At 35.7% G+C, this 15150-nt stretch overlaps 2 protein-coding genes across 3 annotated transcripts; one reads left to right on the top strand and one right to left on the bottom strand.

Moving 5' to 3' along the window:
- Positions 1 to 2321: 2321 nt before the first annotated feature.
- Positions 2322 to 7503, top strand: LOC128177365 (leucine-rich repeat-containing protein 74A-like). Its single transcript, XM_052844057.1, has 13 exons — positions 2322 to 2547; positions 2677 to 3148; positions 3272 to 3471; positions 3590 to 3697; positions 4572 to 4665; positions 4774 to 4823; positions 4919 to 5000; positions 5249 to 5334; positions 5506 to 5700; positions 5987 to 6088; positions 6187 to 6432; positions 6757 to 6842; positions 7307 to 7503. Exons 2-13 carry the CDS (start codon positions 2695 to 2697, stop codon positions 7479 to 7481), a joined length of 1878 nt encoding a protein of 625 aa, XP_052700017.1. The 5' UTR covers positions 2322 to 2547; positions 2677 to 2694; the 3' UTR covers positions 7482 to 7503.
- Positions 7504 to 7690: 187 nt separating this feature from the next.
- LOC128177764 (39S ribosomal protein L14, mitochondrial-like) lies at positions 7691 to 9183 on the bottom strand. Of its 2 annotated transcripts, none has more exons than XM_052844608.1 (3): positions 9041 to 9183; positions 8269 to 8306; positions 7691 to 8104 (listed from the first exon to the last, which is right to left on the bottom strand). In XM_052844608.1, exons 2-3 carry the CDS (start codon positions 8301 to 8303, stop codon positions 7729 to 7731), a joined length of 411 nt encoding a protein of 136 aa, XP_052700568.1. In that variant the 5' UTR covers positions 8304 to 8306; positions 9041 to 9183; the 3' UTR covers positions 7691 to 7728. The 2 variants fall into 2 exon arrangements, with proteins under 2 accessions (XP_052700568.1, XP_052700569.1); XM_052844609.1 differs by having other exon boundaries at positions 8269 to 8328; positions 9042 to 9155.
- Between the last annotated feature and the right edge of the window lie 5967 nt (positions 9184 to 15150).

Genomic DNA, 15150 nt, shown 5'->3' with positions numbered 1-15150 from the left:
GGTAAATATAATAAATATTGAAAATTTCTCATTACGCAGTTGGGTGACGCTCCTCCTATTATTTATGTGTTCCCGCGAAAGAAAGAGCGGAAACACTTCAAAGGGTCTTGTCTTCTTAGGCCGCATTGACAAGATTTCTGGGGGATAATCCATTCAAGGTTCATGATTACTGAATAGATGTTCGCAGGTTTATCAATTTAGTCGCATTGTCACAATCTCCCGTGTTTTTGGTTGGAAATCGTGGAACTTTAATGTATTGGGATGCAAAGGGAATACGTCATTCGATTAAGTAAACTGTAACCCAGAAACGCGGAATCTGCAGGCATAAATTTCGAAAGAAAAACACATAAATGTATGATTATTTCTTTACCAGTGAAAACAAATCATGCAACAATCATTTTGCTGCAACCATTGCATACCACATACAAGGGGTGTGTCTATTTGATTGAGGGATAATCGAGCACCAACCAGAAACAAAATATACCTCTGTGCATTTTTCTACCGTTCTGTCGAATCTTGGAGTTGTTTTTTTTTTTAAATTTGATTAGTCATATGCAGACCTATTAAAGGAACGCGAAAAGTTTTCAGGTGTTTTTGGTAACTTAGCACTAAAATTCAAACCCGTTTAACATGGCTTAAAAGTCGATTAGTTTGGGAGGATGTGGGCTTTCTCGGCTTTAAATAGCACGATTAATGTTAATATAGTAAAAAAAATGATTCAGAGACATATACATGTAGTGCACATTGCAGTCCATACATGCAATACAACACGAATCAACCGTATTTTCCTATCCATATATTAGAAAACGAACGGCTTATTTTTTTTTTAATCTTCGAGATACACGAAGTATGACAACTGTGTACCAATAAACTATCCACAGTAGAAATTAAAAAAAAACATCTGTAGGAATTCATGAATGATAAAAAACGAAGATCGATCATTATTCGTTTTATTACTACATCTTTTTTTAGATATCAAATATCAGATATCGAATATCAAATATCACAAAATACTCAAACGAGACAAGACAGTATTGACAAGATTGTAATTACACTGCAATATATTACAGACAAGATCGTGGATTAGATTAAGATGCTTCATATGCGTGCTTTGCACTGCATGGTACTTTGTAGGTTCCGAAGTTCGAAGAAATACTAGCAGAAACAGTTCACTGACACAAAGTACACGTATATGTACGTGGGAGAAGTGTAACCTATTCCAAAGGTTGCAATTTGAGCCTACTGAGAAACAGAATAAAGACCGCCATTTTTGTTTATGCTTATAATAAATGCCAATGCAACCACACTAGGGTGTGGTTCTTGATAATTGCACATCTCAGGATTAAGGTACTACAAAGAAGTGAAAGGGTGCAGCAAAAATCTGACGGTGACACACTGTCGGTAGTCGGGAATGATGCACAACAAACCAAAAAACAGGCGTGGGTTTGTCAATGATGTGGGGTCCAATACAAGAACATGATTTAATGTTCAATAATCGTACTTTCTTATCGAAAATTCTTGGTTAATGGAATCATTTCACCCTACAATGTAGTTGTATTATGGGGGAAAGGATAATAAAGGGATTTTATACTAAAAATATTGCTCATAAAAGATTTAAATCATACTATAATATACCAGTATAATTGTTTCTTATATCTATTGCTATATGTCAAGGTAATCCCTGTATTCTGATTTAAGAAAGTGTATTGTTCTCTCTTCTTTTTTCATATCACAGACATATGTAAAATAACAAATGCAAACATAGTGAGACGCTTATTACATAGCTAACATATCTATATTTTCAAAATTTCTTAATTTTTTTTCTCATAAATAAAATCTTGCAAGAATAATTCAAAATAAAAACGTCGAATCCTTTTTGGAATACCAGATTGACGCTACTTTTTGTATATATATACCGGTGTATGCTTTTAGTTCATAGTAACATGAGATCAATGTTATGTTCGATATCTTCATTTTAAAAAAAATTCTGAACAAACATATACATGTAAAGCATGAAATTAAAGATGAATAGAATTTAAAAAATAAATTAAAAACCATGAGTATATGAAGAGCAATTCCATCGTGAGTTCAAACGTGATTCAAGTCAAGAGGCTCAGATTGTTTCGGAAATAACAAAACCCAGAACACATCTGTATTATTAATTCCTCGTTTACTCTTTAAATGACATTGCATTCACTATATTGGAACGGCGATTTACCGACTTTTGTATGCAAACAAATGTGGATTATAGAGAAAGTCGGCAAACAATCACGGGCAGAGGCAAACATCTGTATTGAATATGTACAGTAGATATAACACTTTTATGACACTTCCACGACAGCAAAGTTAGAATTATTTCAAAGTAAAATAATAAATCTGAAAGTTATTAAATCTGATGGTCTTTGAACCGAGTGACCCAGCAATTAATCTTGTAAGATGATTATCAGGATTACTACAACACGAAGAATTAATCTCCAAGTGGTGTTTTCGTTTTCTGAACAGTTATGGCTGACAATCTAGAAATGATCGTTGAAAATTAATTGAAAGGTGAGTAAGCTCTCTCTCTCTCTCTCTCTCTCTCTCTCTCTCTCTCTCTCTCTCTCTCTCTCTCTCTCTCTCTCTGTTAAAAATATACACGTAATACTACTACATGTACATATTTGAATTGCATTACAGTTCTTATACGCATAAGTTATGGAGGCCTTAGAAAAAGGCAGATATGACATGGGTATGTCATCACCGCCCCCGTTAATTTTTCCACCGAGATCCGCCACACTCTCTTTTGTTTCCGAACCCTCCAGTCCCGGAAGTGGAACCGGAAGTCACAGTGTCACACGTCTAAGAAAAAACAGCGCTAAAATGCGCAAAATACAATTAAGCAGTCGCTTGGCCAGTCCTATTCCATCTGTTACAAGTGCCAAATCTACAGTTTCTAAACAGCCATCCTCCAAACCTTGGGAGTATGTCCCTATTCTTACAGACGAACAATATGCGGAGAAAAAAGAACGGTTGTTGAGGGGCAGTAAACTAAAGCGTGAGCTTGAAAAGTATTGGAACATCGAAACACCGAGTCGTCTGGAGAAGAAGAGGCTGGACGAAATCTCTAGTGAGGACGAAGAGTACGATACAGACCTCGACCAAGAACTGGGTAAGTGACAAGACCTGGGTCATTAATAAAAACTCAGTAACAAAAATATTAATATTGTTAATTTGCACTGTGTAACATGTATGTAACTTCGACTACATTGTATTCTTCTGTTTGATTTTGTAGTTGGTCTGGAGCTTATCGTTGATGAAAAAACCAAACAAATCAAAGATGATGGATTGTTTCCGGAATATAAGCGCATGTGCCGGAAGTTGAATGTAATACCCAATCATTACCTCCTACGTCACTCAACAGATGACGACATTAAACTTCGACATAGATACCTCAGCAAAAACGACTGTACTGCAATGGGCTATGAGATGAAGGCAATCCTATTTTCTACTATTCCTACAATTTGTAAATTGACCAACAAATCAAGAGATCATATTAATAGGAATTGTTTGTAATTATTACATATTATTTTTAAGTTACACTGGTTTGCAGGACAATTCGACCTTCTCCAAGATAGATCTAGAGGATAATGGAATGACGGGAAAACATATCCACGCACTGGCGGAAATGCTTCTACAAAACCACTACGTGTCTGATATAGTGAGTACGACGGACTGTAGTTTGTTCATATATTACACTTAATTGTTCAAAATCACTCCTCTCCTGTTGTCCTTTCCAGTATATGACAAGTGTTACACATAAAAATACGTTCACAGGATATTGCTTGCAGTTACAGGCTCTGACTTAAATGTGATCTTCGCACTTCCGCCTTTAGAGCGAAAGTGCGAAGATGCGATGACGAAGTTGCGAAGGCGAAGAAGCGATACTACTATCGCTCCTTCGCATTCGCATATAAAGTGCGAAGGTCAAAGTGGCCCCATCGGAACACCATAGATAATACATGCATTACTCGTTACGTAGTGTCCAATCGGGGACAAAGACAAAACAATATATAATTATATATAAATATTGAATTATTTTAATTCTCATTATACAAAAACCGATTTAACTATCTATTAATCGAATTTAAGAAAAACGAGACAATCATTGGCATTCACACAATCACAACGTTATTGCTTTTGTAAAGTCGAAAAACTATTAGAACTTGATGTATTTTGTAAAATTATATGAAGTTCTATATAATAAAACTTTATTGCATAAATGTTCAGGAAATATGACAATTATTCTCCCAGAAAAATTAGATTTTCCTCGGGCGAGGCCCTCGGGAAATAGGATATTTCTTGGGGAAATAAATTGTCATATTTCCTTCATCATCAAGCAATAAATGTAAAGGGTAGAAAGAATATCGATTTTTGTAACCCTGTATGCAAAGCTAAGCTCTTTTTGTTACCTCTCCTCAAAATAAACCAGTTGATTATTTGATTTCTGTAATCTTGTCTACATTCTTACTTATATTACAAACGTTTTGATGCTGTTATGTGTAGTAAATTACGCATGTTTCCCTATTTTCAAGAACCTTTCCAATAATCCAGTGGGGGTTCCAGGAGCGAAGGTGGTCCGCTACATACTCACAAACAATACTCACATTCGGAAGGTCGATCTGACAGGTGCGTGGACTTTTGAGACTACTCTCGAGATTTTTTTTTTATTTTTGTGAATGAGCATGTTAATGGGTTGATTGCTAATTAATAAAATTCATTTCATTTCTTTTTAAGGTTGTAAAATTCAAGATGTTGGAGGTAAAGTTATGGCCGAAATATTAGAGGTATATGAACGACACAGAAAATTCAACGTGCTATCGCTTTAATTGTTTAATTTTCAAATGGCATTTTAATGTACCGGTAATTTCTCTCATTATAGCACAATGTATATATAAAACAACTCTTGCTTAGTCGAAATGGGATCGGTGACGAATCGGCCATTCAATTTGGGAAAGTATTAGGCAAGTACATCATATCATCAGTTTCTTAAATTGATATCGAAAAGAAATAAATTCAAAGAGCTGAGTAAAATACACGTACATGTACATGTAGATTCAATTTGTATTTCCCCCATTGACAAGTGTTTGAAGTCTTGAAATTATAGGATGTTGAAACATTGCAAAAAGAAAATTCAATTCATCGCTATAGGTTATTTTTCTGATTAAATCGTTTTCAGAGGGGTTAAACATACATTTTAAATTATGAACAGAATCAAACAGCACGTTGGAGATTTTGGACCTGTCCTGGAACCAAATCAATCGGCCTGGCGCGCATGCTCTGGCTGTCGGAGTTCGGGTATTATTCAAAATTAATAAATCTTTATTCCGTAACTAAAGCATTTATATTTGTGCATTTCTTTGATCCGTTTGGAACTTTTCTAGATAGTGCACGATTTTGCCTCCACTAAGCTAAAATTTGTTGAGTTGCAAAAAAATATATAGCCCGTCTATTTGATGCTGTTTCTAGAACAACCACGGATTACAGAGTCTCATTCTGAACATGAATGGAGTGGGGAAGGAGGGTGGTTCCTCTTTGATTGAGTGTCTCCGTCTCAATTCAACACTGACAATTCTGGACATCGGGGCAAATAGAATACCAGACGACATTGCCCCTGTTATTGCAAGGGTTTTACCCAGTAACAAAGCTCTTCACACTCTGAAGGTAAGATGGGAAAGTTTATGATTGCAATGAAAGGTTCTTCCTTTTATCGACACAAATCTTCACCTTCCAACAGTTCAGTTAGATAACATACAAGTTGGTAAGGTTGTACATACAACTGATAATTGAGAACTGCATATTGTACAAAGTGACAAGTACTGATATACATGAAAACAAATTATTCCAACATTTGTCAGTTTACTTCAGCTTTGGATTTCAAAATCTGTACAATGTACAAACAATGGGTTCAGTTTTACGTTTACACATGATTCACTGTTCAACTTCCCAGCTTTCCTACAATCTGATTACCTCTGAGGGAGCCATGACACTTCTGAAACCCTGGTCATCCAAAATTAAAAAGAAAAGTCCCCTGAAGAAAATAGAACTGGACGTAAGTAACCACTTTGATTGACTCGTTTTATACTTTCTAACTTTAATCTGCACATATACTTCATATATGTTTTAACCCTGTAAAAATACCACACACAGGGAACTGATGTACACACGGAGCTGGCCTTGCTGGTCCACAAATTGAGAGAGAAGCGAGGCCTGACGGTAACAGTTCGGTTACCGCCCTCACGAAGGGAACGCTCGCTGGATCCGCTCATGGGCAGTCTGATGTACATCGTGAGATTCTGTGACAAGGAGGACGTAGACCTGCCAGAACTCTTTCCCAGGTCGTACGAGGAGAAGGGTGTCCTTATTTCAACGGACGACGTTGTCGAACTCATCAAGGTAGGGGAAGTCAGTGCGTCAAAAATTAGTTTATTCTCTATGACTTTAGCGGGATAAATTTCCGTTTACCAACGACAGATCTGTGGTTTGAACCTGTAAACCTCAATGGCTTATCAGGTTTTATTGCAACTTCTTCGCACCCATCTTTAATTTTGTGTGCGAAAAACGTGTGGTTAAAACGGGGAACATTTCTAAGAACCCTTTGACTGTTTAAATTTTATGTTCCTTTTTTGTGTACTATTATTTAAAATATAGTTATTATACAACTCTGATGCCAAAAGACAGTTTATCTTGTTAATTACTTTACACTCTGTCATTCGACAGCATTCGGGGAAAGACATTGGCAAGTATAGGCTGCATGAACTGAAGAGAACACTGCAGGAGACACGGGACCGGCGCTTTGAATTAAAGTATGTAGACAGCAGCGAGTTAGTACACTGTCTGAAAATAATGTGATGCATCTTCTTGTATTTTTGGTTAGATGAGTATACTAGTTTATCATTATTTCAATTTATTCAATAAAGGATTTCATCGGTGTATTTGAGCGTCACTTAGAAACATTTTAACAATTTAAGGCCTTGGACTTTCAGTAGGACATAACTGTCTATTTTTGCGTCAAAACAAGTTAAAAATGACACTGGTTTCGAGTTAAAATATACACCGATTGCATAGTATTAGCTCAAAAGCCAGACAAATCTTGTTGATTTCAAAGAGCAATGGCTGAGTGCCCTACAATGAAATAGACAGGCCTACCTCACATTGCTGTTTGATCCCAACTACCCAAAGTCCAAGCTCTTGTTAAAATGGTTCTAACTCACTTTGATAAAACCATGTTTAACAAATATTTTTCGTTATATTTGAATTGCTGTTTCAGAGAACTGTTGACTATACACAATCAAATGAGACTAGGTAAAGATCCACAGAGAGAGGACTCCCTGAGAAGTGCAATCGCCGGTAAACGTCGAGGTATTCCGGTGGAGACCTTGCAGGTCTCGACTCCAAGCACCGCAGGGGTTAGATTCCGGGGCGGGAGTGATGACGAGGATTAACTTTCAGTGCAATGAAATTCCAATAATACTTCTACTTGTTTTTATTTTCTATTATCTTCATTTTGTGCATGTTTTAAATAAAATAAAAGGGTACTAATCATTTCATTTTCTATTTTTTTTTCGTAAGTTACATGTACGTCTAGGATGATCTTCAAAATAACTAAACAAAGTTGCAGACTTTTATTATTTTATAGCTTTATTATCAAATTTCAAAATTAAATGCATATAAAACTTTTCTATAAACATGTCATACAAATGTAGTGGCTAAAGACAGAATTTTCACAAAATTTGGATCCGTATTTGCTCGTAAACAAGATGGAATTGGTGCTCTTATCCTCGTTCCTAACGGCTGTCCATTATCATCAACAAGGACAACATTATTACTGTCAAATTTGGGAACCAAGGTTTGCTGCCTCTGTTTACATCCCACAATGTACGCTTTCTTCTTCTCGTGTTCAATAGTTACAAGAACTTTGTCTCCAAGACGTCCAACTGGGGGCTTTTTATAAACATTGATAACCTTTACAGGTCTCCCTGACTGCTTAGCATTTCTTCCTATTTTGCTGTTGTCTATAACTTTGACCCTACTCAAGAGTCGAAGTTCATTAAGCTGTGGTGTGGTACTGAAAAAGATCAAATATCTGGTCCAAGTAAATGAATAAAAGATTATACATTTACATCCATTTTTAACACTCATTGTGCGTAACTATCAAATGAAGTATGATTTTACTTTTGTAATTTGGGGAAGTATTTCAATATAATATCATTATCTGTAGCCTTAACTTACCTGAAACTTCTGCGAACGATGTGTAAAAAGGACATTTTCTGAAGGATGAAAAAAAAGATCCGTTCATCAAATTAAAAAAAATTGTTAAAATTTATTATGTAAACGAAATATTAATATGTCAATTCAATTCAATTTATTGACAAAAACCACACGTGGCGCAAGTCATACATATATATAAAGTATACAAAATAAATGTACATAGATGTTCTTATGTTGAATGCCCCACGGTCGAAGTTACATATATTTCTTGTTGATTTCACATCTGCTGGGTTAAGAATTTTATAAAACGTACATGCATTATTTAATGATTATTCAAAAATGAAAAATATGAAATATAAAAATGATGTTCATCTTCAACAACACCGTAACAGTTAATACCATATCTTTCATAAAATAAATAAATAATAAAAGAAATGCCTATAACTCAATGATTCGATAAAGCACTTTTAAAATATTCCGAGTATATAAATTATTTCGGACGATCAATCTGACTTTGGAATGGTTTTTATGTCCTTTGACATTTCGAGCAACTATAAAAAAAAAATAGAGCTATTCATAATAAAGATTTTTTTAAACAGACTAAGCCTTTAGACCCAATACAGCACTGTCACAGATCAAGACATGGACTGCTGTATGTGTAATGATATGTGTGTAGATCATGGATGTATGTATATCACCGAGAAAATTCGGTCAAACATCAGTATTCTGTTATGTGGTCCATTTCCCCGTGGATCTTTTATAGCAATTATGGGAGTGATGATTTAATACATACCTCGCTTTATAATGTACTATTATGCCTGGAAATTAATGGAGCGAAGTGAACTGGTCATGAAAATAGTCGAAGTACCATGTTTTCAAAGTCGGCCCTATCGGGCTCGCTGCACGCAAATCGGCACATTTAGTAGCTTGTACTTATATCAATTCGTTAGAGAAAACATTTGACCTGATAATAAATAAGTACATGTAGTACCATTACCACTTATGATCCGAGGCCTATTTCGTAAATTAACTATGTTGTGAATTTGATAAATTTTCAAGGGTGGGACAATCCCATATAAATCCGCGCACAAAATGGGTGGGGCAGTTCCTTCAAATTCAATATTTTCTAGTATATGTAAGAGCATCGATCCACCCCTCCCGATGCTACATGTGCTATTAAAATTTTATCATCAATTTTAGAACGGTGTGTCATGTATCACTTTAGTTTGAATAGTTTCACATAATATAAGTTAAAAAAAATCGCGATTTCCAACAGGACTATGTATATAAACCGCTTCCCTTTTGGTCCTTATTGAGCATGATAATTAAAAAAGAATTTAAAGTATTTTTTAAAATCATTTATTCAATTTTTTTTACCAAGGTAGTTTTTAGAGTTATCGTTGTGTCTATATCATGCACTATAGTGTCACATGACGTATGTACTAGGAATTTTTTTTTTAAATGACACGTTCTTCAGTACCTCTATTTACTTAGGTGAAAGCTAATAAAAGAATTTTTGGGTGCTACCCCCCCCCCCCCCTCCATGGATTGGGATTTCGAAGATTGAAAAATGTTCTTTTTCTGCTTGTCAAGATTTCGGGTAAGTCAGCCACCTCTTTAAATCAAAGTACTGAAGTACTGAAAGCCGCGGGCTCTTTTGGTGTGTCTTTATGCATATTGTGTAGTAAAGACTGAAAATCTCTCTCTCTCTCTCTCTCATGCTTTTAATGTCGGCAAAGCATCAGAGAGCGACCAAATTTTGTAAGCGGCTATAAACAAAAAATATGTGTGTCTAGTAGAAGTAAAAAAGTTCAACAGTTGCTGCCTTGAATTTTGTAACAAGCATTATATATTCAATCCCCGTTTCTTCATCGCGCAGCAAAGTAGTTCATGGAAATTCATGCGCATTGTATGTGTCCAAAATGCATAGTAATGTTTTAAAAACACGTTATTAATAAGAAAACTATAAAAGATAGACAATTCATTAGAAATAAAAAAAAAAGAAACAAAATGCCAACACTTTTGACAAAACGTGGCTCTTTGTGTAACTATTTGGTATAGCGGAAGCTTTACCTTGACGCTGTTTGGTTTTTTGTTTATTTGTGCTATTTATAGTAACATTGGCGATTTGCCTGCCTATAGCCAGGACTCTGCTTTCAGCAGAGCCCGGCTAAAAATGATGGTACATACGTGCCTGTAGTCAAACCGTCTTCGTGCAGTTGGAAATGTTTCTTTTTCAAGTTCTCAAAGTGCTATCAAGCAATTTTAACCAAAAGAACTTTTAAAAAAACTCAAAATTGGTTTTACATGTTTTTAAATAAATCAATAAGCGGATTTTCGCCATTTCATATACGCACATTGGCATGTTCTTGAATGAAATATTGTTGGTGAAACTGAGTTGCTTTATGCAATCCAACAACTTGTATATATACTCTGGATAACAAAATAGTGTGTTTACGGTACCCATCCAAGTGGTCATTTCTTCCAGATCCTCATCTTTTTAGCTCACCTGAGTCAAAGGCTCAAGTGAGCTTTTCTGATCATATTTTGTCCGTTGTCTGTCGTTGTCGGCGTTGTCGTCGTCGTTGTAAACTTTTCACATTTTCATTTTCTTCTCCAGAACCACTGGGCAGATTTCAACCAAATTTGGCACAAAGCACCACTAGGTGAAGGGGATTCAAGTTTGTTCAAATGAAGGGCCACGCCCTTTCTAAAGGGGAGATAATTGAGAATTATTTTTAAAAATGTGGTATTTTTCAAAAATCTTCTTCTCAAAAACTACTCTGCCTGAAAAGCTTAAACTTTAAGTGGAAGCATCCTCAGGTAGTGTAGATTCAAGTTTGTTCAAATCATAGTTCCTGGGGGTAGGGAGGGGCCACAAGAGGGGGATCAAGTTTTACATAGGAATATATAGAGAAAATCTTTAAAAATCTTCTTCTCAAAAACTATTTGGCCAGAAAAGCCCAATTTTAAGTGCAAGCATCCCCAGGTAGTGTAGATTCAAGTTTGTTCAAATCATAGTTCCTGGGGGTAGGGAGGGGCCACAGTACGGGGATCAAGTTTTACATAGGAATATATATAGAAAATCTTTAAAAATCTTCTTCTCAAAAACTATTAGGTCAGGAAAGCCCAAATTAAAATGGAAGCTTTCTCAGGTAGTGTAGATTCAAGTTTGTTCAAATCATGGTCCCCGGGGGTAGGGTGGGGCCACAATAGGGGGATCATGTTTTACATAGGAATATATAGAGAAAATCTTTAAAACTCTTCTTCTCAAAAACTATTAGGCCAGAAAAGCTCAAATTAAAATGGATGCATCCTCAGGTAGTGTATATTCATGTCTGTTCAAATCATGGTCCCTGGGGGTAGGGTGGGGCCACAATAGGGGTATCAAGTTTTACATAGGAATATAAAGAGAAAATCTTTAAAACTCTTCTTCTCAAAAACTATTAGGCCAGTAAAGCTCAAATTTGAGTGGAAGCATCCTCAGATAGTGTACATTTATGTCTGATCAAATCATGGTCCCAGGGGGTAGGGTGGGGCCACAATTTGGGGATAAATTTTTATACAGATATATATCTTATACAGGAGAAAATCTTTAAAAATCTTCTTCTCAAAAACTATTTGGCCAGAAAAGCTCAAATTGGCGTGTAACCATCCTCAGATAATGTAGATTCAAGTTTGTTCAAATCATGGTCCCTGGGGGTAGGGCGGGGCTACAATGGGGGATACATTTTTATATATAGAGAAAATCTTTTAAAATCTTCTCAAAACTATTAGGCCAGGAAAGCCCAAATTTGAGTGGAAGCACACTTAGATCGTATAGATTCAAGTTTGTTTAAATAATAGTCCAAATGTAGGGTGAGGCCACAATGGGGGATGAATTTTTACACAGGAATATGTAAGGTAAAATCTTTAAAAATCTTCTTTTTAAAGACTATTTGGCCAGAAAAGCTTAAACTTGTGTTGAGGCATCCTTGGGTAGTGTAAATTCAAGTTTGCAAAACCACAGTCCCTAGTGGTAGGGCGGGGCCGTGATGGCGGTTTGAATTTGTACATAGGAATATATAGAGACAATCTTTAAAAATATTCTGGGAAAGTTTTCAGTCCTTAACTTAGTACTTAGTGTGAAAGCACAAGTTATGCAGATTTAAGTTTGATGAAACCATGATTCCATTGAGAAAAGTGGGGCCACGAAATGGGGGGGGGGGTATATAGGAATAGAGAAAAATCTTCTTACAGGTACAACAACAAAAGGGGCTTGGTATTTACCAAAAAAAGAAAAAGAGGTGGATAAAAATTGGCAGATTTTCAATTTTTTTAGCAAGATCTACTGTACTTAGTTGTCAAGATATTTTGATACTGTAATGCTAATTTGATCAGAATTAAGGCAATTGTTGCTCAGGTGAGCGATGTGGCCCCTGGCCCTCTTGTTTAGGAATGCTTTTGTCATCACCGTGAATCTGGATGCCGAAGGATGTGTCCTAAAGGGCATTTTATAACTGAATATTTTACGAGACAAACCTTTACGGGCGAGGCAAACATATACATACGGTAATACTTGAACAGTCCACATGATGATAATAAACAGTGTGTTGATATTATGTCAAACTATGCATATCGAATTTTATAAAATATAGGGATTCAAAATATCGTACATTATAATGACCCCTCCGATATTTTCAGGTTAATTTTTTTTATCACCAATATCGTCTTCACAGAGCGGAAAAACCACAGAGGCCAAGCCCGTTTTAACATTAATTTCAATGTAACCATAAATAAAGAAAGGGGTCGGTGAATTGGTAAAAGATAAAACTACTGCGGACTTCCTGGAACATTATCCATGAATGTGTACTTACAAGACTTACTGTTTTAGATCTCGGCGTCCTAAAGAAACACAGTCGCCTATCCACACCGATTACAATATTTGATGTTCGAACGGGTGCAGGCATACCGAAAATGTCCCCAGAATGCGCAAACCATGCCCCAACGTGATTACCATGATTACAGTCAAGAAAGCGTCACAGTAACCAGTATGTTCCACAAGAATCAAACCCATTTGATTTCTAGTGTCAAGACGTTATTGAAAGCGCCAAAGGCAACGTTTGGCATTTACACATTGACACTTGGAGGGTTCTGTATTTTCTTTTGACTGTTCTTTTCAAGAAGATGGGGGAATAAGATGGCGCAAATGCCCATTCGGTTTAGTAGTGAAATACAATTTTAAATTTATTTTCCCCCAATTAAATCTATTCAAATATTTTATAATACAACTTTGCAAAAGCAAAATTTCTAACTATAGTCAGTTTTTAATATATTTAACAAAAAATAAGGAAAAAAAATATTGTCGGAAATTTTGGTGGTATCGAACCCGTAACATAAAAACCCTAGATATATACGGTTAGCTTATGCCAGGTACTCTAACATCTGAGCCATTTCAGACACAACAAAGGCGGCTTTTTAAATAGTATGTGTGACTAAGGTCACGAATTACCGGACTTGTATTATTTTTTCAATACGTTCAGTTGTTATATTTTTAAAGTATAGTGGGTCATCTCTCCACGTTTTTGTTGATTGAAATCGGTTTGTTTTCCATTAGACCTTAATTAGACTATGAGAAAAATATGGAGCACAGACCCACTCTATAAAAGAAAATGCCTTAAAGTTCTAAAAAATGACAGTATTTGCAGGTTTTGATACGTATACGCCTGTTTGAGTCAACATATTCCAAGTATTGAACATACCTACAGGTTACAAACCAATGATTCGTTAAATATATATTGTTTTAAATGATTTAAAAAAAACTCATCAGATTTGTTGATACTTTAATTTTTTAGTAGCCTGTCCGACCGCGTATGGGCATTTTACACGCCTTATCCACCCATCTTCTTTCTAATTTTACAGTAAGCTTTAATAAAGTCAAACTAAAAATGGCACATGCTAAAGTACTAGTTGTTGTTCTTTCTACATAAATACTCATTGACCTAATTTATTCCTCAGAAATGATTCAAATCCATTACAGAGGTCGGTAAGCGATACACTTGAACTTGTAGCAATCTTGTAGTGGTTCATCAACCAATCAACTGTCATTCTTAGCAATACGAATGGTTCATCAACCAATCAACTATACCAGTCTTATCAATAGAAATGGTTCATCAACCAATCAACTACCAGTCTTATCAATAGAAATGGTTCAACAACCAATCAACTACCAGTCTTATCAATAGAAATGGTTCATCAACCAATCAACTATTAGTCTTACCAATAGAAATGGTTCATTAACCAATCAATTATCAGTCAGTTAATCATAACTTCACTTCAGTAAGTGTAGTTTTAGTAAATTCTCTCACAGCAAAGTATCAGTTCACTGGGGTTAGCAAAACCAATCGAAAAAGAGTGACTGGGGTTTTGGATACCCTGTCCCGAGTTATTGCTTCCACCAATTTTCGCTTGATATTTCGATAATTATAAATACCTTTGTGCTCAAACTATGTTCATCCATTTATATGAAAAAATGTCCACATTATCTGTGTTTCAGACTGGTCCTTGATATACATGTATATTGAATGCCATAATTCGAATACACGTGCTATATTGTTTCGCGACCGATTAAACAAGCGAACGTAGGACACTATTAACTTTAGAAAAACGCATTAACTACTTAGTCTAATGTTTGCATGCATTGAAAATATGACAAGAATAATAAGATAATATTAATAACTGCAGTCGTGTCAATGTCTTTGCACAAAAAGTAATCATACAAAAGGCGAATTCATTGATTTGTAGTGGATCTACCGGCAGTCCATACACGTAACAGCGGGAGCATGTTTGAATAGCGTTACTGGAGCATATAGACGAAATGTACATTTTCACAGACAGAGTGTGAACTGTAAGGATACGTGTTCG

Source organism: Crassostrea angulata, chromosome 3, assembly GCF_025612915.1.
Source record: "Crassostrea angulata isolate pt1a10 chromosome 3, ASM2561291v2, whole genome shotgun sequence".
Taxonomy (NCBI): domain Eukaryota; kingdom Metazoa; phylum Mollusca; class Bivalvia; order Ostreida; family Ostreidae; genus Magallana; species Magallana angulata.
Note: the sequence above shows the minus strand (reverse complement) of the source record. Positions and strands in the feature narration are given on the sequence as shown.

What these genes read in the sequence shown, in the direction of transcription:
- LOC128177365 (XM_052844057.1), top strand. Translation starts at nt 2,695, where the DNA reads ATGGAGGCCTTAGAAAAAGGCAGATATGACATGGGTATGTCATCACCG. An exon ending in AGACCTCGACCAAGAACTGG is followed by an intron (nt 3,149 to 3,271) that starts GTAAGTGACAAG and finishes TTGATTTTGTAG; the next exon opens with TTGGTCTGGAGCTTATCGTT. An exon ending in CTCTGGCTGTCGGAGTTCGG is followed by an intron (nt 5,335 to 5,505) that starts GTATTATTCAAA and finishes TGCTGTTTCTAG; the next exon opens with AACAACCACGGATTACAGAG.
- LOC128177764 (XM_052844608.1), bottom strand. Translation starts at nt 8,303, where the DNA reads ATGTCCTTTTTACACATCGTTCGCAGAAGTTTCAG. An exon ending in ATCGTTCGCAGAAGTTTCAG is followed by an intron (nt 8,105 to 8,268) that starts GTAAGTTAAGGC and finishes GATCTTTTTCAG; the next exon opens with TACCACACCACAGCTTAATG.